The sequence below is a fragment of the Coturnix japonica genome, chromosome Z, assembly GCF_001577835.2.
Source record: "Coturnix japonica isolate 7356 chromosome Z, Coturnix japonica 2.1, whole genome shotgun sequence".
NCBI lineage: Eukaryota > Metazoa > Chordata > Aves > Galliformes > Phasianidae > Coturnix > Coturnix japonica.
In genome coordinates, this window is record NC_029547.1 from 42,406,863 (window position 1) to 42,430,495 (window position 23,633).

General features: G+C 34.7%; 1 protein-coding gene across 2 annotated transcripts in view; it reads left to right on the forward strand.

The window, feature by feature from the left end:
- FBXL17 (F-box and leucine rich repeat protein 17) overlaps positions 1 to 23,633 on the forward strand; it is a 274,061-nt gene that overhangs the window by 11,418 nt on the left and 239,010 nt on the right. For both annotated transcript variants that reach the window (XM_015849457.1, XM_032441230.1), the window contains exons 2-4: positions 1,357 to 1,479; positions 3,676 to 3,933; positions 4,621 to 4,752. In XM_015849457.1, coding sequence (XP_015704943.1) covers positions 1,357 to 1,479; positions 3,676 to 3,933; positions 4,621 to 4,752 — 513 coding nt within the window. The remainder of the gene's footprint in view (positions 1 to 1,356; positions 1,480 to 3,675; positions 3,934 to 4,620; positions 4,753 to 23,633) is intronic.

Here is a 23,633-nt window from a genome sequence, read left to right on the forward strand (position 1 = left end):
TTATGTATGTATGTGTACACACACAAAGCAAGTGATGCACAGCACAATTGCTCACCACCTGCTGTTTAATGCACGGCTGGTCCCCAAGCAGTGACTGCCCCCTGGCCAACTCCCTTCAGTTTTCAAGTTTGTTTTGTATGCTGTCATATGGCATGGAGTATTCCTTTGGCTAGTTCGGGTCAGCTGCCCTAGTTCTGTCCAGAACTGCTCAACAAGTCAAAAAAAAAACCCCATCGGTGTGTTATCAGCATTGCTTTTCTCTTAAAGCCATTTACACCAGACACTGTGGAGGAAGGATCAACTGTCCTAAATTCAGCTGAGCCGTCCTCTTGAATGGAGAGGCAATTACTTGCTGTTAGTGCTGACAGCTGATTGTCTAATCTGTTTCAGTGACCAATCATGGAAATAAGTTATATTCCAATACTTTAGTTTTCTTACTTTAGAAATCTTAACAATTTTTGAGACAAATTGTCAAGCCTACCACAGAGGTGATGGAAGCATTCTCTTGATTGTTTTCCCTTTTGACGTTCCTTTTCTTGTCTTAAATATTTCTTTAGATGTTTTCATGTTCTCTAGAACTCAGTGCTTTCCTATAAACACTTCAGAATTTTGACTTTCTTGAAGACTTCTACTAAGGCTTCAGCTTAGTAACTTATGTCCCCATCAGTTGACTGGGAGCACTGTTATATGTTTTGCAGACTACATGTATGTATGCTAATATTATGATTGCCTGTTTTCATTGTAGGGGGTGACTTGTGGATTAGAGTCCACTTGTGGTTGCAGAGTGTATTCACATTTTAGACTTAATAGACCTTTTTTTCTGAGGTAGGACTGAATATAATAAATAGAAGGCCATTCTTTGAGCCTGATGTAAAGTTGCAATTTACCCATATCTCCTTCCCTCAGGACTGATGTTTCAGTGCCCTTAAGAGTTTTTTTCTTTACTGAATTGAAAAGAAAAGGTCTTTCTATCTGAATCAGAGCAGAGATGGAAAAAACTTTTCCTGTGGTTCGTAAATAATGTGTACAGACTATAATCCATGTAATATTTGTAATTCTTTAAGTATGCCATCTCAAAAGCACGTTTGTAATTTGGTCAAAGAAATATGTGCTTATGAGGGATGTATTTTGTTGTTGGTTCTACTAATATGACTTATTCATATTCTCAGCTGTTGTGGTGTGTAGATTTTTGTTATTGTCCTTTTCTAATCAAGTTAGAAGCAACTTACTGAAGAGTCAGGCACTGCATACACTAGCGTGCAACTTTCCTATCTTTTATGAGATATGTTAATAATAAAATAATTGCGTCTCAGATATGAATACATTTGACAAATTGTGTTTTCCCTTTCTTTACAGATATTTTCCAATTTGTCCCTGAATGAGCGCTGCCTTTCAGCATCATTAGTTTGTAAATATTGGCGTGACCTCTGTTTAGATTTTCAGTTTTGGAAGCAGCTGGATCTGAGTAGTCGCCAACAGGTATGGAAGCATCATTGTGGAAAAAAAGGTTTTGATCTTTAAAGAAGTTTTGCTCTTAGAACCTGAACTCCTAATCAAAGGTTAAAAAAAAAAAAAAAGAAAAGAAATCCATTACATGTAGTTGTCTGTGCTTTCAGTGATTTTCATACTAGAGGCTGAAAAAATTTGAACCCATAGATTAACTCTTCTGAAAGTTCGCTTCCTTTGACAAATACCAGTTATTAAACAGAATGAGATGAGTATTGTTTGAAATAGTTGTGGGCTACCTATCTTCATTTTAAATGAGGTAATGGTAATTTCCTTATATACTGTATACTTCTGTTGAAAAATGTAATGATGCTTTAGTTTGAACAGTGATTTTTCAACTAGAATGTTTGCCTTTGAAAGCCTTCATTTCTCTATGACTGATACTATTCCTACCAATAAAGCAAGAGATCTTGCTTGGTTTTTTTTGAGGTCTTTAGCATATTCTAGAGTTAATATTTCTGGGATTTTTACAGAGCTTAGACTTTTCTTTGGAGAAGCTGCTTAAGGATGCTTGTTTTGTTTGTCCATCCTTTCTAGGCTTCTTGTTACTTTATTGCACACAGAGATCTGTAGAACTATGTCTTGAGAGTTCTGTGTAGCTAATGAATGCAGAGGAAGGACCATGGTAGGATCCCTTTTCAGGAAGCTGTTTATCTATTCTGATCACAAAGATTGTATGTGGGATATTACTTTCAGGTCCTCCATTCATAGGAAACCATACAAGTGATCTTGTTTCTAGAGTTATTAGTGAACTAATGTATTTCTAAACCACTACAGAAAATCAGATTGTCTGTTTTTTTGCGAGATGACTTCCAAGTTTATTTAGACCAGAGACATAATGTGTCAAATCACTTCCCTCTTCACTGTCCTGAGAAGTAGTTTTACTTCTATATGTTAAGTTTTTAAATATTTTTGCCCATTATATGTGCTAGGATCTCACTGAACTTTATCATTTATGGCTTTGCCCTAAGAAACCTGTCCTGTCAGTTCTTCATTGAGTTCCTAAATGAGTGTAAACAAAAATTATTATCCCTCTCATTCCGTGGGAAGGGTTTGGTGGCTTTTTTGTGGAATGATGGAAAAGAACAGTGTTGTATGAGGTATTTCTTTTTTTTCCTCCTTTTCTCAGTTTATCTTCTATGATATTGGACTTATTAGTAAGCTAGTAACAGAAAACAGTTTGAGTGCAGCAAAGAAAGTGTTTATTTCTTAGCCACAAAAGAGAGAAAAACAGAAAAGATTTGTATTCTTCTCTGTTGCCCTGTCCAGCTTAATTATCTAAGTCTTGTTTGCGCTAAATGGATAAGTGCTCTTGTATGGTTTTGTAAGACAGATTTTTTTTATTTTTATTTTTTTAATTCAGCTCTTTTAAAGCAAGGTAATTTAATGCATTTGGTCTTACCTGCTTTGACTTTGTTTTTGTCTTGTATTAATGTGCTTCAGAATGAAGTCTATACTACCTTTCTTGCCTTCTTTGTAGTACTGGCATCTTTTAACTTGGCATGTTAGTTAACAATATGTGCTGGTACAAAGCAGATGCTTTTGTTAGTCAGAGCTATGGGAATATAATGCATGTATCTTTGATTTAATGTTCTTTCCTCTGTTAACATTTAAATATACAAATACTCACTTCAAAGCTGAGCAAGTAATAGCAGGAAACTTCTGTTTTTGAATTTTTTTTTTTTTACTGTTGTATCCTTTACTTTTCTTCCCTTTTGTTCATTGGTACCTTAGGTTACTGTTTTATGTTGTTGAGATGCTCACTGTAAACCTGCATCACTGTTTTATTTGCTGGTTGACCAGCAGTTTTGGATGATTACCATAGCTGAAGTGAAAATTTGTTGCATTTCAGAGACATGTAAACCATATACTCACCTGTAAACACTACCTTAGCTAAGTAGAGTGCTACTGGAGAAAAGCAAGCAAATCCTTTGCTTTTAAAGGAAGAAATTTGCTTTCTCTAGAACTGCTAATCTTATTTTCTCCAAGCACTGGAGCAGAATTCTTTAGAATTAACTGTAAAACTGGTCACAGCAGTATGTTCTTATTTCAGGAGACACATCTTTTTATTATTGCAATAGTTTAAGTAAACAGAGTAGTTTCTGTTTTAATAAAATTGAGGATACTTACAGAATAAGTTAAATTTCAGTGTTTGATTTTTGTTTGCAGGTCACTGATGAACTGTTGGAAAAGATAGCATCAAGAAGCCAGAATATCACTGAAATAAATATTTCTGACTGCCGCAATGTATCTGATACAGGAGTTTGCATATTAGCATGTAAATGTCCGGGTCTGCTAAGGTATACTGCATACAGATGTAAGCAGCTCTCTGACACCTCTATCATAGCGGTTGCCTCTCAGTGTCCACTTCTTCAGAAAGTACACGTAGGCAATCAAGACAGACTCACTGATGAAGGTTTAAAGCAGGTAACCATCTGTTCTACCTTTTTTTTTTTTTTTTTTTTTCCTTTTTTTTTCTTTTTTTCTTTTTGTAATCTCAGTCTTCAGACTTTTTGTCAAGTACAAAAATGAATACGGAAGATGGTTTGTGAGGATATAAATAAATTGTATGACCTCTTTTACTTTAAGTATCTGTGTATGGTCATATATTTTTAAGGTACCATACTTACTATCCAGTTTGTCCTTCTGTAGTTTACCTCAGGTTAGTGGGATTTTACTGGATCTTTACATCACAAAAGCAGGCAGTTGAGATCTTTATTAGGCATAAAAAAATTTTCATCAGTTTTGTCTCTTCTGTTAAGAAGAGTACTGAGCGTAAGTTGTGAAGTATTTGTATTTAATTAAATATCCTCTGAATTGTCTAGTGAGCAGGCATTTTTATTTGCTTTAATATGTCCTGCAATTTATTTCATTCTTAAATGCTACTCTTATCTTCTTTTAGTTTATTGTAGAAGCCTGTAGAAGTCTCATTGTGCCACGTGTATATTTATAATCTTTTTTGTTTTCATATAGTAATAAGAAACCTGCAAATAATGATGATTTTAAGGGGAATGCAGGAACCCAAAGAAATCTTAATGACTGCCATTTTCTATTTCAGTCAAATATTGTTTTCCCCTTATTTTTAAATACTTGCTCTAATTTCATTAATTGCAGCTGGGTTCAAAATGCAAAGAACTGAAAGACATTCATTTTGGTCAGTGTTACAAGATCTCAGATGAAGGAATGATTATTATAGCTAAAGGCTGCCTGAAGTTGCAAAGAATATACATGCAAGAAAACAAATTGGTAAGTATACATCAAGTTTTTTTCCTCACGGCATTGTCATTGTCAAAAGTTTCCCGTTTTGTTAGTTTAACACTTCAGCCTGATTAAGCATTTCACTGCCAAAGAACATCTACATACTTCTTCTAGATAGGAAAATGTAAATTCTGGAGACTTAGCTCAGAAGGTGACTCTTGAGTACATGTTAAACTAATGCTATTTCAGACACAATAACTTGCTTTTTGACATGACATTCCAGTAATAAAGTGTTGTGTAGATACTTGTGTGGGAGAATGTTTAGTACATATCAAGTGTTTCTTCTGTTTATATCAATGTATGTTTCTACAGCGCAAAGCGAATTTATATGAACTTAAAGATTTCAGTAGGTTGAGGTTGTTGACTACAAATAAAACACACATTATCTTTTCTTGAAATCTGTCACTTTCTCGTCAGGATGCAGTAAAGTAGTGTGCCTGTGCTAGTAGAATGAAGTAGTATTGAGGAGCAGTGCAAGTATCTTGTCCTAATCACAGTGAGTGAGCTCTGAATACACGGTTTCTAAAGCTCAAGGCCAGTTTCCACTAAGTGGTAAACAAGAGCACTGGCTTTGTTTGTTTACTTACCTGTTTAACTATTTTTTTTAGAATGGAAATAGATAAGTTTGCTTGCATCTGAATTCTTTACTTTCAGCTTAGGCCAGTGTTGTAAACTTTGGTTTGAATACTGGTGAAGTGGAACAAATACATTTTGCTTGTAAGGAAACATACTTTGTACCCTGAGTCACTTGATGTATAGTTTCAAATCGTCAAACATACTAATATATAAGATGGTACTAGACATTTCAGAAGAGTTTCTCTTTTTAAAATGACATTTTTTTTGTTTTGTTGTGTTTTCACCAAACTATGGGGACTTGAGAAATATGTGATAGTAGCCAAAACAGAGACCTCAGAATAGTTCAAAGGGAAAAAGCAGTGGAGTTCTCAGTGCTTTTCTCACACCAGTTACAAAAGAAACTCTTTCAGTACTGTCAAAGTAGGTCCTTGTAAATCTATCATCTATTCTCAAATGAATAGAGTATAATTATTATTATTATTCCAGCATTTCTGAAGGTTTGTCAAATAATTCATCAGGACTCAGGTTTTGCAGTTTTTCATGAATGTAGTTATTAATTTTTAAATTTTATTTAAACTGCTGCCCAGAATGTTTTGGCAGAATTCAATTTAGCTTTGTGTAAAGTCGAAACCCAGCTCTTTACCAGTCTACAGTTGTAAAACATAAAATAAACTACATTATGAAATCTGGGAGATTGAATCTTTAGAATAAAGTATTCATGGATGATTCCACTAGATGACAAAACCACTAAAACTGCCAATCTTTTCACTTTCTTGGGGTAGGATGTTTTCAAATTTTTCTGTTGTGGAACTTTGATCTTACATGATGAAACAAGACAAATTGTATTTGTTCGGTAAATTGACAATTTTCTACTTTTCTACTTTACATAATTAATTATTTTATTTTTTTAAAAATTGTTTAATAGCATATAGTTAGCTTTAAAGAGAATTATGTTTGGTTGTAAATGCTAATCCACTCCTTGCTTTGTTAATTTCTCTGTGTTATTTTTGTTCTTGACTGCCTTCTAAAATAAAACTCCTGCTAATATTTGCTGTGATACATCTTATTTTCTACTCTTATGTGAAAAAGAGGGTTTTGGGAAAAGTGGGTGTGTTCATTTCTGAACTAAATAATTTTTTTCAAATCCTAATATTCTGTGGCAAGAAAGTGTTCTTGACATACAGCCTTGGTTTGTTTGCATGAAGATTGTCAGATGTTTTTTCTCCTTTTTAAATCTTCTGTTGCTGCTGTATATTATGTCTGTGTATTATGTTCTTTATTTTCTTCTTTTTCCCTTTTTTTCAGAGGTGCTTAAAGCCATGTGAATCTTACAGGCAATTTTTACTAATTTTGAACTAGAGTGCATTATAGATGGTACATGATGGCTGCATTTTTGTGTAGGCTTGTCTCAGGCTAATGGATTTTATACTTCAAAAATACATCTATCGAGAGGCATCCAGCAGCTAAATAATGCCTTTGTGAGTGTTACTTTACAGTGAAAGGTGGATCGGTGAACACTGTTCTGTTGCTTCATCTGTTGCTAAGTAACTCCATTACCAAACTGCTGAGCAGAAACACAGAAAGAAGAATTTATGTTCTGATTGTTTAATATACTAAAATTTCACAGAAAAAACTAGACCCCCCCTTTTTTTTTCTTTTTTGAGACACTGACTACATAATGATAACAAGCAAAAGCTACAGATAATAAACACTTTGAAAGAATGCATGAGGAGAAAGTTAAGTATCACAAAGCTTACAGTATAAGGCATTTGCATAACTGTTTATGCTTTGTATTTCTTCAGAACATTTTTATTTTTCTTCTGTCCTTCCATTGGAAGAGTAATTGTATGTAAAATCTTTCTGAAGCCTACTGGCCAAATGAGGAACCCAGTGAATATCTGCAAGCCTTCTGAAGTGTGTCAGTTGAGTTAGCTTTCCTTGTCTGTTCTCAAAACAGTCTCATATAATCAACCTATCTCACAGATCTGCAATGTAAAGGGAAGAACAAACAATGCTAGGAACCCTCCTAGCTTCTTGAGTTTTGTTGGACTTAATGTTTTATAATCTTCACTGGGATTGAATTCCACAAGTGTAAGTTTTGTGTTTGCCTCATGTGAATGATCAATGTGAATGAAGCTGGTGCAAGATGAATTGGTAAATTTTATTGATAGCTTTTTGTTTCTTTCTGCCAACCTCCTTTTTCCCTTCATGGCAAAGAAAAAGTACTCAGTTGCCATTGAAAAATTAGAGAAAAAAAAAATCACATACAACATTCAGACTGAGAAATAATAGGATGGATGGAGCCCTAAAAGATTTTGTGAATTATTTGTGAGAGGTGCATAACAAATTCGTGACTACTGAGCCTAAATGGAAGATAAGTCCCCAGAAGGAATTTTATACAAGCCATGTTTAAACTCTCAATTTTGTCATTATGAAAAGACCTCAATTTGATAGATGTATTTTAGAGATGGGAGAATCTTTCTCTTCATAACTATGTTGATTCTTTACAGGGATTTTTTTTTCTTTTCTGTTTCCTTTCCTTAACATAATGACTTAATAGCTAAAATTATATTAACAGTGGTTGCCTACATCTAGCAGGTGGAAGTTACAGATTTGTACCTTCCTACTGCACACTTTGTCTGTTTTTTGGGTTGTTTTCAGGTGAAGGAGCTTCTGAAGGATAGAGAAGGTGCAGCTGAGGATTAAGATGACATAAGACATTGACAGCTTTCCTACTCCTGTACATTCTTCCTGTGCTGTCTTATATTTTTAAAGTTGGTTCAGGGTAGACAGGAAATGATACTTGAAGCTACTACAGTTGGAATCCCTCCTGCATTTCTCCCACCCCTATAACAGGATCTTTTAAAGTAAATGGCTTAAAGATAAACGATTTGTTTGACAGTTCCCATATACTTTCATTGAGACAGCTGTAGTCTACCTTAGTCACACTTTTAGTCACTTTTTAATCTTCTGACTCTGTCCAGGAACACTCTCTACTCTGAGCAGAAGGCATCTTACGTTTCCATGTGGCAAAATTGTGCCTTATTGGGCACACTGGTGTTTGATAACCTTTTCATGCTCCTTTTATACAAACACTTAGTATAATAAATATTTTGAAGGTGCCGTTTTTAAAGATCAATACATTGTTAGTAGTTAACAAATTATTTTGTGTTAACTATAACCATTATGTTTGAAAAAACCTATAATGCTTAAGATGTGTGAAAGATTTCCTTTAAAAATAATTTAAAATATAACGCAAAGTCTTTGTTTTTGCTTATTTTATGCCAAATAGGTAAATACTTAGGCATCTTAAAGCACTGACTGGAGTTAACCTACTGTAAAATTCTATTGGATAAAATAAACTCACATTTTATGAATATTCATGGCATAATGTAATCTGCTGTTTTTATCCTTAATTACCGAGAATTAATACTTTTTCTGCTGTTCTTGAGCTTGGAAGTCAGTTCTCTTTCTTCTTACACTTCGGCTATGAACTGTTTACTTAAGCAGAGTGTCCAAAGGCCTTTGTGCATGACAGCAGTGCAAACATTTGGGAAGTAAAGAGCACTTAGCTTTGATTTTTGTCCAGTCAAATTGTTTGATAGGAAAAGATGTACACTGTGATACATCGTACATCATCTGGTAATGTGAAGTACTGAACTGTACAGTGTATGGAAGTCTTTCTCTCACTGCTAAGTAAAAAATGCTTTTTGGGGAAAACATTTCATTAAAAAAATGTGATTTTCTTGCTTTCTCACCCCCAACCTATTGCATATACTGTTTCACTTTTCACATGTAATTATTTTAAAATGTTCTACTTGGAGAAATTTCAAAGAAAGGAGATAATTTCCCCATGCTTCCATACGAATACTTTCTCCAAATATTTCTTACTAGCTCATTTGATTGTTTTAAGGTTTTGAAAAACTGTAGTTGTTCCAAACTTTTCCCTTTCTATTATTATTTTTATTTTTATTAAAAACTCATGTTCTTCATAAAAGCATAGTTAAGTTTTCTTTGTAGACACAGAACCCATAAATAGGACTTTTTACTTGCTAAATGTATGCATACATACTGAATATGAAACCAATGTAGAAACCAATCTCTCTGTTGTATGTCATAGCTGTGCACAGTGGTGCTTTATTTTTTGTCAAATATTATATTAGGGCTTTCTAAAGGGAAAATCTGTTACACGTGACAGTGTTGGCGGTGTTCATTAATAATGATACAATCTATAGTGTACTTCAGTTTGTCTACTCTGGTCTGATATACTAACAACAACTACCGTGCTGCAAAAACAATGTTCCATGCTTAAAAAACTTTCAGTAATGATACCAAAACTAAGCTGAGATATGGAAAAATATAATTTCTTGAAATTGAGGGATCTGTTCAGCATTAGAAACAGTCTTGGAAAGTTGGCCTTTCTAAAAGCATCCCTTTTGTGGCAACATCCACTCTATTATATTATACATCAAAGTAAAACAATTCAATAATTTCTTTGAAAATCTAAATGATCCAGCGTTAATTTTAAGATTTTCATTTATTTTTATTTTTTTGTTCAGATCCGTTTTACTTTTGACCTCATTAGCAGTTTCTCTAATACTGTTCTTAAAGTAAACCATCTGTGCCTGCTTTGGTGCTAAAAGGTGAAAAAGGAAGTCAAGATACATGTTTGTGCATAAATATGTGTTCTCTGTAAAGGCATTTGAACCATTCATCCTACATCATCATATTTTCTCTATAAATTTTTCTTCTAATAATTTGGCAATAAATACAGTACTTCATATTTACCCTTAGGTGGCGATATTGACTTTGTGTAGGACTTGAAATCCTTAATACTGTAAATTACCAACGCAAAGCAGATAATTTCAGAATATTGTGCTGGTACTACAGAACCTATTTTCTTTTTGGTTGAGCTGTCAGGATCACTGTTTAAGTAGTTCTTGAGTGTCTTAAGAATGTTGGCAACTGGTTTATAGTAAAGCTTATTCAAGTATATAGTATTTGACTTTTGCAGAGCATTTATGTGTATTGTTACTGAAGTACCTCAAAAGATTTCTAATGTGAAGTTCATTAAGTATTCATGAAGAGGAAGAAAAGCACTGGGTAGAATTTTGGGATGTTGTAGAATATTTTATGTTACCTTAAAATAGAAGAGTGTAGGATGGACACGTGTACATCTATGCTAGATATACTGAGTGTGTATTGAATTAATGGAAACTAACTGCTTCTGGAGATCCCAAGTAAAACCCTAGAGAACCAGCTCTTGTTCCCTTTTCATCTGTTGCTAGGTAAGAGCACCTTCTGCAGTGATAGTACTGGTTTGAAATACTGCCTCCTTCAAGGCCAGGGTCTTATGGGGATATGTATTTAGGAATACGAAGCAGGAAAATCCCCGATAACTATCAACTATCATAAAAAAAATATATCCCTTGTGTTATTTTGTTTTGTTGTTGTTGTTTTGTTGTTTTTTTTGAAAACAAATAATAGCGAATCTAATTAACTACATTGCTTTTATGCACTTCTGTGTGGATTTTATTATTGTTTTTGTGCTATTACAATATTATAATGAAAAAAGAAAAATGCCTTGAGTGTTTCACTGAAGTTATTTTTCACTGACATATATTAGAGGCAAACTAGTTTTGTTTAAGTCGTTGATGTCAGGTAAAGTAGGAGCTCCTTAAAGTAATAATTTTTGGGTTTGTGCATAAAACCACGTTATGCATTTAAACACAGTATGTCCTCCTCCATTATATAGAAGGTATTTTTATCTGTTGTCCTGAAACCATCACTTCAGAAAGGGACTTTACTTAAAAGTTGCAGGCTCAGGTATTTTGTTTGTTTTCTTAGATTTGTTTTTTTAGTTTAGCATTCTTTAATGTTTTCATCATTTCACGATTCACTCCCCTGAGTATGTTTTCAGTGGTCAAACTTTGTATATTAAAGGCAAGTGAGAGACATTTTTGATTTTAAGATGAATTTTTACTGACAGCAATAAAAACTGAAGTCCTCTTTTTGTCCACTGAACAGGTACAGTGTGAGCAGCAGCAGTGCAAGCTTCACCACACTGTCCCACCAAAGCACTGAGAACCCTGACCTAGAGAGAGACCTCTGTAGCAAGGGTTAAGAGACTTGTTCAGTCTCACTCAGCCTTTACCGTGGCTGCCAACAGGAGTGCTAATTTGTGATAGTGGATAGATATCCATAGCATAAAAGAACCAGGAACTGGACTGAAACCATCAACATTTCATAAAAAACTACTGAGGATCTGTGAAATGATTTAACTTCACTTACTACAGCCCTGGGCCATGGTAAATGTGAATGGCTCCATGTCCAGTTGCCACCCCCCTGAGTTTTAGTCTTTCTAGAAATACTAGTGGATCTTCTTTGTGCTGTTCTATGCAGAAACAAAGTCTGTGGACAGACTGTGATTTTTGTATAAAGGTAGTTGTAAGCAGCTTTGCTTGACTGTATGTATGAACACTATGGCATGATGTGAGCTATATGACCGTGTTAGTCTGTGCTGTTTTGTTTTTTTGATCTGTTTATTGATCTCTTAGCCAACTATTGGAAACGGTGAGTTGACTTCTATTGTATGAGTGTGTGTTTGTGTGTGTGTGTGTAAATTTTAAAAAGAATGAAGAACCGGAGTTGTAATATGTATTATTGGATTAATTATGTTTTTGGACCCTTCTGGTTAGGTTGCGTGTGATAGATTAAAAACAGTAGTTGAAAAGCATAAACAGAACCAAACTGTGAACTTTTATATGAAATTAGGTATCATACAACTAACAAGGCTTTATGTTACAGCTTGTGATAGATACTGCATGTATGTATGAGAAAAGTTGTTTTTTTTTCTGTAAGTCAACGTAGTGACAAAAATTTGAAGATTTGGGTACACATTTCATGGACAGAAATAATGTGAAAAGGCCAAAAGCAAAATAAAGCAAGATGGCAGTTTTTAATATCAGTCAATTTTTCTGCTCCCTGCATAAAAATTGAGAGGGCCATTGTATATTGTAGATTAAACACATACTAAAGGCAATGGAGATACAGATATGAGTAGTATTTGTAGGATATTTCTGTATTTTTAGGGAACACAGTTATTTTGGTTTGGTTTTGTTTGATTTTTTTTTCTTCATCGCTTTTTTCTCCCCCCCCCCCCCTTTTTTTTCCCCCAGCTTAAGTGCTTAACATAGAGAAAAAATAGTATTCAGCTCAGAAGATACTTATACAATTTGTTTACTGTTGTAGTATTTTGTTTAACTTGACCTACTTATCATGTAAAAAGAGTGAAAGCAAGTAAAATGAAATTAATAGAAAGTTGCAAGAGTACTTGACTTCAGAAGAGGCTTTTATTGTAGCAGTAAAGCCTCTGCAATAATGTGTAACTGCTATACTCAAAAAGATGTATACGGTGAAATTATGTTTATTTTCATGGATTCAAGCAATTAATATAGTTTACAATCTAGTCTGATTACTAAAATTGTTACAAACTAAGCAAAATATGTAATTTTCATTTTGTAGGGTAGATGTATATACATGTTAATGGACATAATAGATCTTTAATTAAACTGGAGTAGGCACTTTTTTTATTTGCTTGGGTGTCTTTGTTGTTATTGCTGAATAAATTATTTAAGCTTTTAACCTGATTAAAAAAAAATAAATTAAAAAAATGGCCAGGGATTGGTAGCTGGATACAGAGCCTTTTGGATTGCTTGATTGCATTTAATTGCCGTTTTAGTCAAGTAACCAGATGTTATTACTCGTGTCTTCTTCAATCACAGAAATTCTGTGATTCTACAGTAAAAAAATCTTTCACTGAAATATGAGTTTTAATAGAATGTGTTACCTAAATTGAGTTGTGCCTGAAATGTTCAATTTTGAATTTGTAGTTTTTGGTGATTTTTTTTCTTTTTTTGGCAAATGGAGGTGGTTCTGGTTTTGTTTTTCAGTCTGGCTGTGTCTTGTGGCAGAAGAGAATACTGACAAACTCCAGATGAATGACTTGTAGTTCTTCACCTGTTAACTTTTTATCTTGATCCATGTTGTTCTTGGTAAAACTATTCAGTCATTCACCTGAGGATAAGTAATAAATCAAAACTGATAACATTTCTCCCAGTGAGTTGCGGTGCTTCTTGCTGAAAGAGATAGCAAGTTTGATGTTGTGAAGCAAATCCTTAAAGCTGTCGGTTTCATTATTTTAGAATGCTGGTAATTTGCATCCATCAAAAATAATACAAATCTGCTTTTATTTGTATGGGACAAAGACAATATTATGTAAAAATAATGAACAGCAGACAAGAATTTTTGTATACATTATCTATTGCAATGAATTCCATCTGAGCTTTTTATCCTTATGAAGCAAGAAAAATGGACACGTTAAATTTCTGAAATTGTACACACACACTTCCTTTCTCTAGAGAACCTATGTGTGTAGCTGTACATAAAATTTGAAGTATGAGAGCTCAAACCTTGCATGTTGTTAGGTATAATGGTGGAAGCTCTACCATTTTCTCTATTTCCTTGTCACAGTAGCCGGTATCTGCAAACACAACAGTATTCATGGTCTTTGATGGATATCTTCAGGTGCTCTTCCAGGTGGTTAACATTAGCATATATCTAAAGGGCATTAAGGATGAACTGCTGAAATTGTCCTAAATACTGTTTTTTTCAAGACAGGATTGAATTGTTTAACTTTTGATCTACAAGATCAGAGCACCACATATGTAAGTTTTTATGTTCACACTTAGCTCACTGCTTTTTGTTGTAGAATTATCATCTGCAAGTACAACTGTTTTTGGTGTTCCACTTGTACATAGTCCTCTCATCCTAGAAATTCCAGCCGTAGTTGATATAAAATTTTCAGTTGTCTTTCAGTCATTGTTTTTCTTAATCCAGAATGCTAATGGTTAAGAAACTGTTACTTTGTGGACTTCAACTGAAAGTGCTGTACTACTTAACTGTATCTAATTTTGAACAGCTTTGCCCTAGTGATTTTCCAGGTTCCTTAGCTTAGTATTCCCCTCACCCCCACCCTTCTTCTGTTTTGCATTTTAACTTCTTATTTTTTAATTTTCACCATATTGTCCATTTGGATGGGCATAATGCCTATTCTGCATGGTGTGGTCTTGTGCCTGTGACTGTTGTTCAGTCTCCTTGCACCACTGTGTCCCCATGTTCTTTTTGTAGAGTCTATACCCTCTCCTGAAGCTATTTGGAAGTTGTTTTGTAAAATTATTAGATTATTTTAAAGCAGTTTTTTGATAGTTTAGGAAAAAATACATAACTGTCAGGATTGATTTACTCCCAGGAGGGGAGTAAACTCTTCGAAAGGGCTGACAATAGCAGGACATGGGGAAATGGTTTTAAGTTAAAAGAGGGAAGATTTAGGTTGGATGTTAGGGGGAAGTTCTTTACTAGGAGAGTGGTTAGGCCCTGGAACAGGATGCCAAAGGAGGTTGTTGATGCCCCGTCCTTGGAGGTGTTCAAGACCGGGTTGGACGGGGCCCTGGGCAACCTGATCTAGTAAAGGTGTATGTTTGGTGGCCCTGCCAGGCAGGGGGGTTGGAACTACATGATCCTTGAGGTCCCTTCCAACCCGGGTCATTCTGTGATTCTGTGATCGTTAACTGATGAGTGCATGCTCAGGAGTTGGATGTGATGACTCTTGTGTGTCCCTTCCTAGTTAAGAAATTCTGTGATTCTAGACTGACAATAGGAATGATTTGCTGAGAAAAGATTGTGCTGACCTTCCATCTCCAACTCTTATGATAAACATAGAGGAATGAAGTAAGCACGTTTTAGCACATTTTCTTTATGAACTGTGAAAATGTAAAGGTAAAAACAAAGCCCCATGTTACAAAATTATAACAACAACAATAACAAAGACAGAATGTAAATGGCAAGTGCTTATTTGCTTTTAAAGTATTTTCCTGCTTAGGTATAGGGAGTATTTAAACTAAAACGGAACAAAATGATACTTCAAAAGGTAAACTAAAACAAAGTTGTACTGCTAATATTATGTAACTTTTAACTTAAATATCATAACTGTACTAATATTTGAGGCCTAATTTATAAAGGATTCAAGAGTAAGTTTGTTTCTTTTACATTTCAGGAAGATTAACGGAGGATGTACTAATAAGTGCTCTGAAATGAACTTACGTTGCTGATTATGGCTGAAAGTAAAAGGCTACCTACCTTGTGTCACTTGATATTTGCACAGCTCTTGAGAGCTGAATTCTGTGTACAGTGGAAAAGCATCTGTGAGCTCTCTAACATTTTTACAGTGACAGTGGTACGTACAGTGCTGCTGTTAAAGGCATAGCTGTTACTCAGCTATTGTCTTCCTCATTACCGCCAATGTCACATTCCCAAAGAAGGATTCATTTCTAGGACTTCTGATAGTCTGTAATTTTCCACCAGGGAGGAGTTAGCCTGTGTACAGGCTCTGCTACAGCAACATAATGCTGTACATAATGTTTTTTTTTTTTGTTTTTGTTTTTTTTTTTGTAATCTCCAAAAGGGACTACTATGAAAGCAATTGAATGATTTCCTCTACAGTCATCTTTAATTTTTTAAATTCTTTAACTTTTTTGCTATTTATATATATATTTAAATAATAAATAGTTTTGGGATGTATTGAAATCATCTGTTTGTTTGTTTTGGTTTATTTTTTGAGGGAGCAAGGGCAATGTTCCTTTCATTACTTCTGATAGCTGTTAATATTGTTTAGCCTCATGAAAATAGCAAGGACTACTTAAGAATAAGCAGAATACTTGTACTGCATAAGATGAGTAAGAGGTTTGTGGTTGTATCATTGAAATTGGATGATTTTAATGCATACTGCATGTAAATAAATTACAATGTTCTCATTATTTTAAAATGTGAATTTCTAGAATGAAATGGTGTTTGAGAATTTGTGTGTTAGACATTTCTGAAGAAAATCTTAATGGTGGCTACTTTAGAAGCTGCTTTTTTATGCTACAGAACAGCTATATTTGGTACCATTTTCTACTGGTTTTGCATTTCATTGCATCTCAGACTATCTTAGAAAATTACTTCTTCCTATGAAAGCTGTTATTGTGCTAGTCTTGTTTTTCCTTTTTTTTCTTCTTTTCATGGCTTAAGTACTGTTGAGTCTGAAAAACACTCTGCAGTGCATATTGCTCATTTGTGATTTTGAGGTATTTGTAACAAATTTCCAGTAACAAATATTGCAGTACATTTAAATGAGGTAGAAGCAGTATGCCTTTGAGCCAAAATTGAAACAGAAAATTATTTATTGTCAGAAATCTGACATGAGGTACAGCTTTCTGGGTTTCTAAAAGAGTTTAATTAATGGAGTATAGGTTTGAATATCTATCTTAATTTCTTGTGCAGGTGTGAGCCTTATCTATGATACCATTAAGTTAAGATGAAACTTTTTTTTTTTTTTTTTACAATATGTAGATGTGTAGATTTACTTTCTACTATTTTTCTACTGTAGGAGTTTTATTTCTCTTGAGAATGGCATTGCACATAATCTATTACAGACGGGTTACTGTAGCTGACCTTTTGTTTATTTCAGTTGTGATACAAGTGCTCACTGAAATGATATAAAACTCATGGGACTCCAGTGCTTGTACAGATAAGTGGCTGCTTTCTCTTGCTAGTAGAAAATATATCTGAACAGTGAATTTTAAACTTGAGTGGTGATACTTTTATGGTTGTCATATTACGTAAATGAAATGCGTTCTTTGAGTGTGGTACTTTTTTTGGCACAAGGTAACAAAGTTCTTGTGATTAGATCTGCTGGGGCTGTGATGCCCTGTGAATGTCTGTATCTCTGCCTTATCATTCATCTTTGGTGTGTGTGAAGTTATCTGCAAATTCAAACATCTAACTTAGAAGATAATTTCATGTCTTTTTGCTGCAGGAATATTTCAGATAACATGGCAGTAGCTTATTTGTGGTTTTCATACAGTTAGAAGTTTAGCCACATTATTGTGTAGTTCTGTTTGGCTGGGTAACTTATATGGAGCCTCATCCCAGTCCCAGAAATAAAATATCAGTGGCATAAGTGAAATCTGGTGAGAAGTGAATTCTGTGACATGAGTCACAACAGATGATTCTGGTCTCCTCAACAGGGACAGACTGGGCACATGACTGGGGCTGGAGGGTGGCGGTGGGGGCCATGGGGGGGGAAGGCTGTATGGAGCTTGCAGTTAACAATGACATAATTGAGAATATCTGGGTAAGAAGGGACGAGCAAATAAATTGAAAGTAACTGTGGGAATCTGCTATAGGACACCCACCCTGGATGAGTACAGCAATGAATTATTCTGTAAGGAATTAAGAGATCAGCCATACTTGTCCTTCTGGATGACTGTAGCTTGCCAGACTTTTAACTGGTAATACCATACAGGCTGCGGATGCCCCATCCTTGGAAGTGCTTAAGGCCTAGTTAGATGGAGTCTGGGCAGACTGCTCTAGCACTTGATTTAGCAGTTGGCAACTATGCCCATGGCAGAGTGTTGGAACTTCGTGATCCTTGAGGTAATTCCCTTCCAACCCAAGCCATTCTATGATTCTTTGAATTCCAGAATGAAAGAAGACGAGCAGGTGGGACAGAAGGTTGAGTTGGATGAACAGAGGTCTTATTATTCTTGATCCTTGTCAGGAAAATAAAGTATATGGAAGTGAGATAGAGAGACATGGGAAGGCTACAGATATGATGTTCACCATTGCAGGGAGAAAATTTGTGGCCAAAATACTGTTAAAATTGAAGCAAAACAGTAGTGTATGAATTGTAGGGTTTGAATTTAGGGTGGTACTGTGTGAAGCCAGGGGTTGGACTTGAACCCTTTGAGTCCCTTTCAACTCAGGGTTTTCTGTGTTTCTTTGATAATCAGGTTGATTGTTGCTTTCTTCTCCTGTACAGCCATTTCTGTTTGTACTGAAAAATGTTAAAGAACGAGCATCCAGTGTAGACAGGGAGAGTTACTGTTATTCTTTCATATTTTTACTTGCTGCCTTTATGTATAAGTAGGAATTCAGTCAGTGATAGCTTATGATGTGAGAGTGGCTTTGACCTATCCGTGTATCTACATCTTCCTTAAAATAACATAAAACCTTGTTGAGGCAATGCAAAAAGTGTCTGTGTTAATTGATAGCTTTTGTTTTTACAGTAGCATGGTGTTTATGTAATCATAGAGTCAGAATTCTTAGAGTTGAAAGGGACCTCTTGAGGGCCATCTGTCCCTCTCCCCATCAATGAACAGGGACATCAAAGCTAGATTGGGCTGCCTTATCCAACCTCACCTTGAAAGTCTCCAGGAACTATTTGCTCTAATCCTATGAAGACGGTAATAGTATACTTTGTTCATAAAGCCAGACACTTTTAGAAAGCTGAGAACAGGAGCATAAGGGTTTTTGTTGTTGTTTTATTTTTTAATTCCAAATCATTTTAACTGACCATTGCGATGAGTAATAACAAAATAAAGGTACCTATTTTCAGCATATTTATCAGGTCTAGGCTACTCAGTAAAACAGAAAAATATAATGTGTGATACTGTTATAAACTATTTTCATGATTTGTGAGATGTGGATATTTTTTTGTGTGTAGAATTATTTCTGCTTACTTACTACTGGTTGTGAATTGCCTTGAAGACAAATGAGTTATAAGTAATAAACCATGACTGAGATAGAAAATACAGAGCTGCTGATACATATACGGAGCTGTTGAAATTTTGTTATCTGTGATGATGTAGCTTTGATGAGCTGAAGAGTGTTGGTTGCAGTTGGTTCAGATGCTACTGGCTGTGCAGAAATTTTTGTAATATGCTGCATATAAAATGCTCCCCTGTTTTTAGTACATTGTTTGAGAAACAAGGATTTGGATATTTCATTCTGCAATGATATGGGGTTTATATTTTAAAGGAAAAATTGAAAAAAAAAATTGTGTCCAGTAGTTCAAAAGAAATTTTAATAGATTATTCTTGAATTAAACATACTTTTCCTCTTTCTACTGCCAGTAGTTTGAGGAAACTGTCCAATGAAAGAACTTAAATTTAGCTGCATAAGAAAAGGGAAAAGGCAGATTAAAGATTTAGATAGTTTGGCACATGACTTTGTTCTCAAATGATATTGTTCCTTTCTTCTGGTAAATGCTGATTATATCATTCTTTATGCTGGTATTCTGTGACTGTGTTTTGTTAGGACAATTGATAGTTACTGTTCATCACAGCAGAGTGCAATTCTCTTTCATCTGTCTAATTCTCCAAGAATAGTTGTTTCTGACAAATTTTACTATTCTACTATTTTAAGAGTAGCATTCAATTCCTCCAATTTGTAGAAGTGAACTCATACATACATTATTTGAGGTGAACACTAAAAATTATTTTTCTCTACTGAACTACACTGAAAAGGGAAAGGAGAAAATTATAGCTGCTGTTACTACTTTTAACACGTTTGCAGTTGTATTCACATTTATGCTTATGGTTTTGCTTAATTTAAGCATGTCATCCAGAAAAGTTATTGAATAAGGGTAAGATGTAATCACTGTTATATGCTACAAATCAGTATTTTTGGATAAACAGCTTTGATTTTGAAAATGAACATTATTGATTAGCTATCAATTCATTTAGTTTTGACATCTGTGCATTTTTTATTAGCTGCACAGCAGTACAAAGATTGATTTTAAGACCTGACGTTTTCTGTTTTTTATAATTTTCACTCCTTGATTACTTCATGCAGAAATTTCCCTGCAGTTTCTATGCAAGGTGTTTTGCTTAGAAAAGTTAGGGGAGAAAAAAAAAAAGGGTGGGGAGGAGGGAGAATATTAATCTCTGTGTGTGAATTAGAAAACAATAGGCTTTTTCATCCATGATTGGGCAGAAAACCACCAAAATACAAAGTATGCAATTTACTTTTTAACTGCCTTCTGAGAAGTGTAACTTGCTTTTTGTTCAAACCAATGTTTGAAAGCAAAGTAATATTTTTATTTTCTGCCTGCATTGCCTGTGTTAGAAGTCCTTCAAGAAGGACTACTTAGTATTTATAGCAGTGTATCATGGCGAGGTATAATGTGGATATTTTCTGTCAGGAGGGGCTGAGATGTTTTGGAGGACTGCCTGAAATTGCTCTGCCAAGATGGTATGGGCTGCTATAAGTAAAGAGTCAAATAAAGCTGTCAATTTTGTTTGTTTATTTGTTTCTCATATCTGTTTTGTTTGTTTGTTTGTTTCTTTGTAAGGGAGAAATGTTGAAAAATGATGAAGTCAGGAGGCTTTTACTACTTTTACTATCTTTAATATAGCGAATGGATGCAATGGTTTGAAAAGAGTTTCCACACTTTCAGTGGCTTTCCATCTGCGCAGCAGATATCAGTGGAATGTGCTGGAGATGAGAGCTAAAGAGCCATGCTATGACATAACTTCTGTTTTAGCACCTTTAGGTAAAATGCAGTGGTTTTGTGTTGGAACAGTTAGGAACAGTTATAAATTATGTTGTCTTGTGATGACATTTTATGATTTTTATCTTATTTTTTTTTTTTTACTTTTTTAATAGTCAGTGAATATAGCTCAGGGATTGAACTGAGTAATAAATTCAGGAAAGCCTTGCTGATCGAGTCCTCAGGCTGAGTGAACTATATGTGGTTTTCTAGAAGTTATATTTGCTGTGATATTGAGTAGTTATTTTATAGAGGGATGTTCTGAACTGAATTCTTACTTATTTTTCCATGATTTCTCTTAAATTTGAGGCAAGGCCTCATCCTTATAAATAATGCTGCTCTCCAAACACATCTCGTCTAATAGCCTGTTCTCACTAACATCTGATGGAGAGGAATGATGAGTGGTGATAACTCTGTCCTAAAATGAACTACCCCCTGCCTTAGCTTTCAGAACATTTTTATAAATCATTGTTGTTAGTATTGCATCTGAGAGCAAACATGAGCTGTTTTTTTTTCCACAGAGGATTAATAATTTCTGCTCTTTATGATCTTGTATGTAAAAAAAATATAAAATAATTCAACTGAAGAAATGAATGGATTCATCTGGACAAATGTAACTGCAACCAAGTACAATATGAAGTATTAAGTCTCTGTTAGGCAGGGACTGTTTTTGTCACAATTAGACTTCTACTTTGTTGACTGCATTTTTTTTTGCATTTTGTTCTGAGTTACCATATGTGTTTTATGGGCATTTACCAGCACACTTCAGCTGTACGAAACCATCTTTAGAGGAGACAAATGAGTAAAGGCTAAGAGGTGTCTGCTCAGTGGTGATACCTCATAACTTTTGGAACTTTTAGTTAAACTTACTTGCAGTCTAAGGGCCTAATGGAAGCTCAGTCTATTATACTAACCCTTTAATTCTTACCAACTACACTAAAATTTTTTATGAGTCAGTTTTAAAACTATTTCTGTATTAATTTATGAACCAGCAAGTGCCTAGAATATGTATGTGAATTACACAGATACTGAATCATCAAACCATTTGCAATCAAGGAACTGCTATTTGTACAGTCCTAGAATTGCTATTGGAATGGAAAGCATTTTATTCAGCAATATTAAGATATTGTTGCATGTTTTCCTCCTTCTACATACAAGCTCTGCATTATGCAATTTTTTTCAGTATCAGTAAGTAAAATGTTTAGTTTGTTTTTGTTTTTTTTGTTTTTTTGTTTTTGTTTTTTTAATTATTTGAAGTAAATTGTATTCATCAATATATTATTTCTCTAAAAATGAATTTTGAATTTTATTGTCTGGTAAACCATTCAAAGGAAAAGAAATGTTTCTGTCTTCGCTAGCTTTAATTCCTTCTCAAGTTCAAGTAGTAGATCACAATTATGATGCAACACCATAATTTTCCCCACTGTTGCTATTCAGTGCTACTGAGATCCTTTTAAGCTGACTGAAGTGATATTTTTCCCTCAAGCGTTCCTTCTGTTGAGCACTTCTCTCTTTGTCTGATATACTCTCAGAGTTTTACATTTTTCGGTTATCGACACCAAGTTTGTTCAAGGTCAGTTTGTCTAGCATTAAATTAATAAATTTTATGCCATTAGGAAGGGTCTTTCTGAACCCAGTATAAAAACTGCAGTTTTTAAAGTGTTGCTGTTCTGTGTCAGAAATTACTGTCCAGAATCCCTCAGTTAAAAGCACTCAGCTGACTGTTCTGCTGTGTACAAAATAATTATTTACTATGAGTTGAACTGTAAAGGAGAGAGATGTGATTTTTGTTTTCTTTTTGTGTAGTTTTGTTCTTTTTTTGTTGTTTGTTTTGCTGCAGTAGCATTAGCAGGTACAAACACATTCTGTTCAGTACTTTTATTGAATGCAGGCCATTAGTTTAGTACCGAGTGTGTATGAGCCTGCTGCATGTGTTAAAGTAGGCTCAGACTTGGCATTATGCTGAACTTGTTCAGATGACTTCCATTTACTCTGATTTACAAAGATTAACCTGAAATAAATCCTATATTGATACAACTTTGTGCTCAGTTGTGGTAAATGCATCTCAATTTCCAGGCTGCAGAGTCTGCGTGCTGTTTGTAATCTTGTTTGAGAGGGAAAAAAATGTCCCTCCTTCTTGCACTTGCCCATCCATTTCCATGAAAGTTACAATTTCAATGAACTTTTCAACTCTTCATGGGAAAAGTAGGTAGCAGTCTCCAAATGTTCCTACTGCTTTGATTATCATTCAAGGCTGCTGAATGTAAGTGTGTGGGTTTGTTTTTTTTCAGTATCTGAGAGTTGTTTTTTTCCTCCGCTTTCTCTCCCCTCTCCTGCATTCTGAAGTACTTGAACTATTCGTCTTCTAGGCTACCTAGGCTGTGTTTGAACTCTTGCTGTATGCCAAAGGTGGCACATCAGTTTGCTTCATGTGTTTCGTTACTTTTTGTTCTGATAAGCCAAGAAGTACTGCAGGTGCTTTTTGTTTTTCTTTCCTTGGACCTTGTGATTGTTCTTGTCATCTTCATGAGCTCCTCACGAAATTTCAGGTTGCCATTTTTGTATTAAAACTCCTGGGAATCAATGTGTTTCTTATTTTTTATTAAGCTCTATTATGCACAGCGGTACGATCACAGTGATTTAGCATTCTGAATTAGTTACAAAGTCAGACAAGCCATCTCTTATTGAATCTTTGCTTTCTGTGTTTTTTTTCCTAATCTTGGAGGATCTTCCATACTAAGTAAACTGTGTTGTTCGTATACGGGGCTACAGTTTTGTGATGGGAGAGGAATAAGAGATGAAGCAGATGGATTGTTTTCTCTGCGTTCTTTCACTTCATTTCGGAAGTATTTCAGGATGCGTG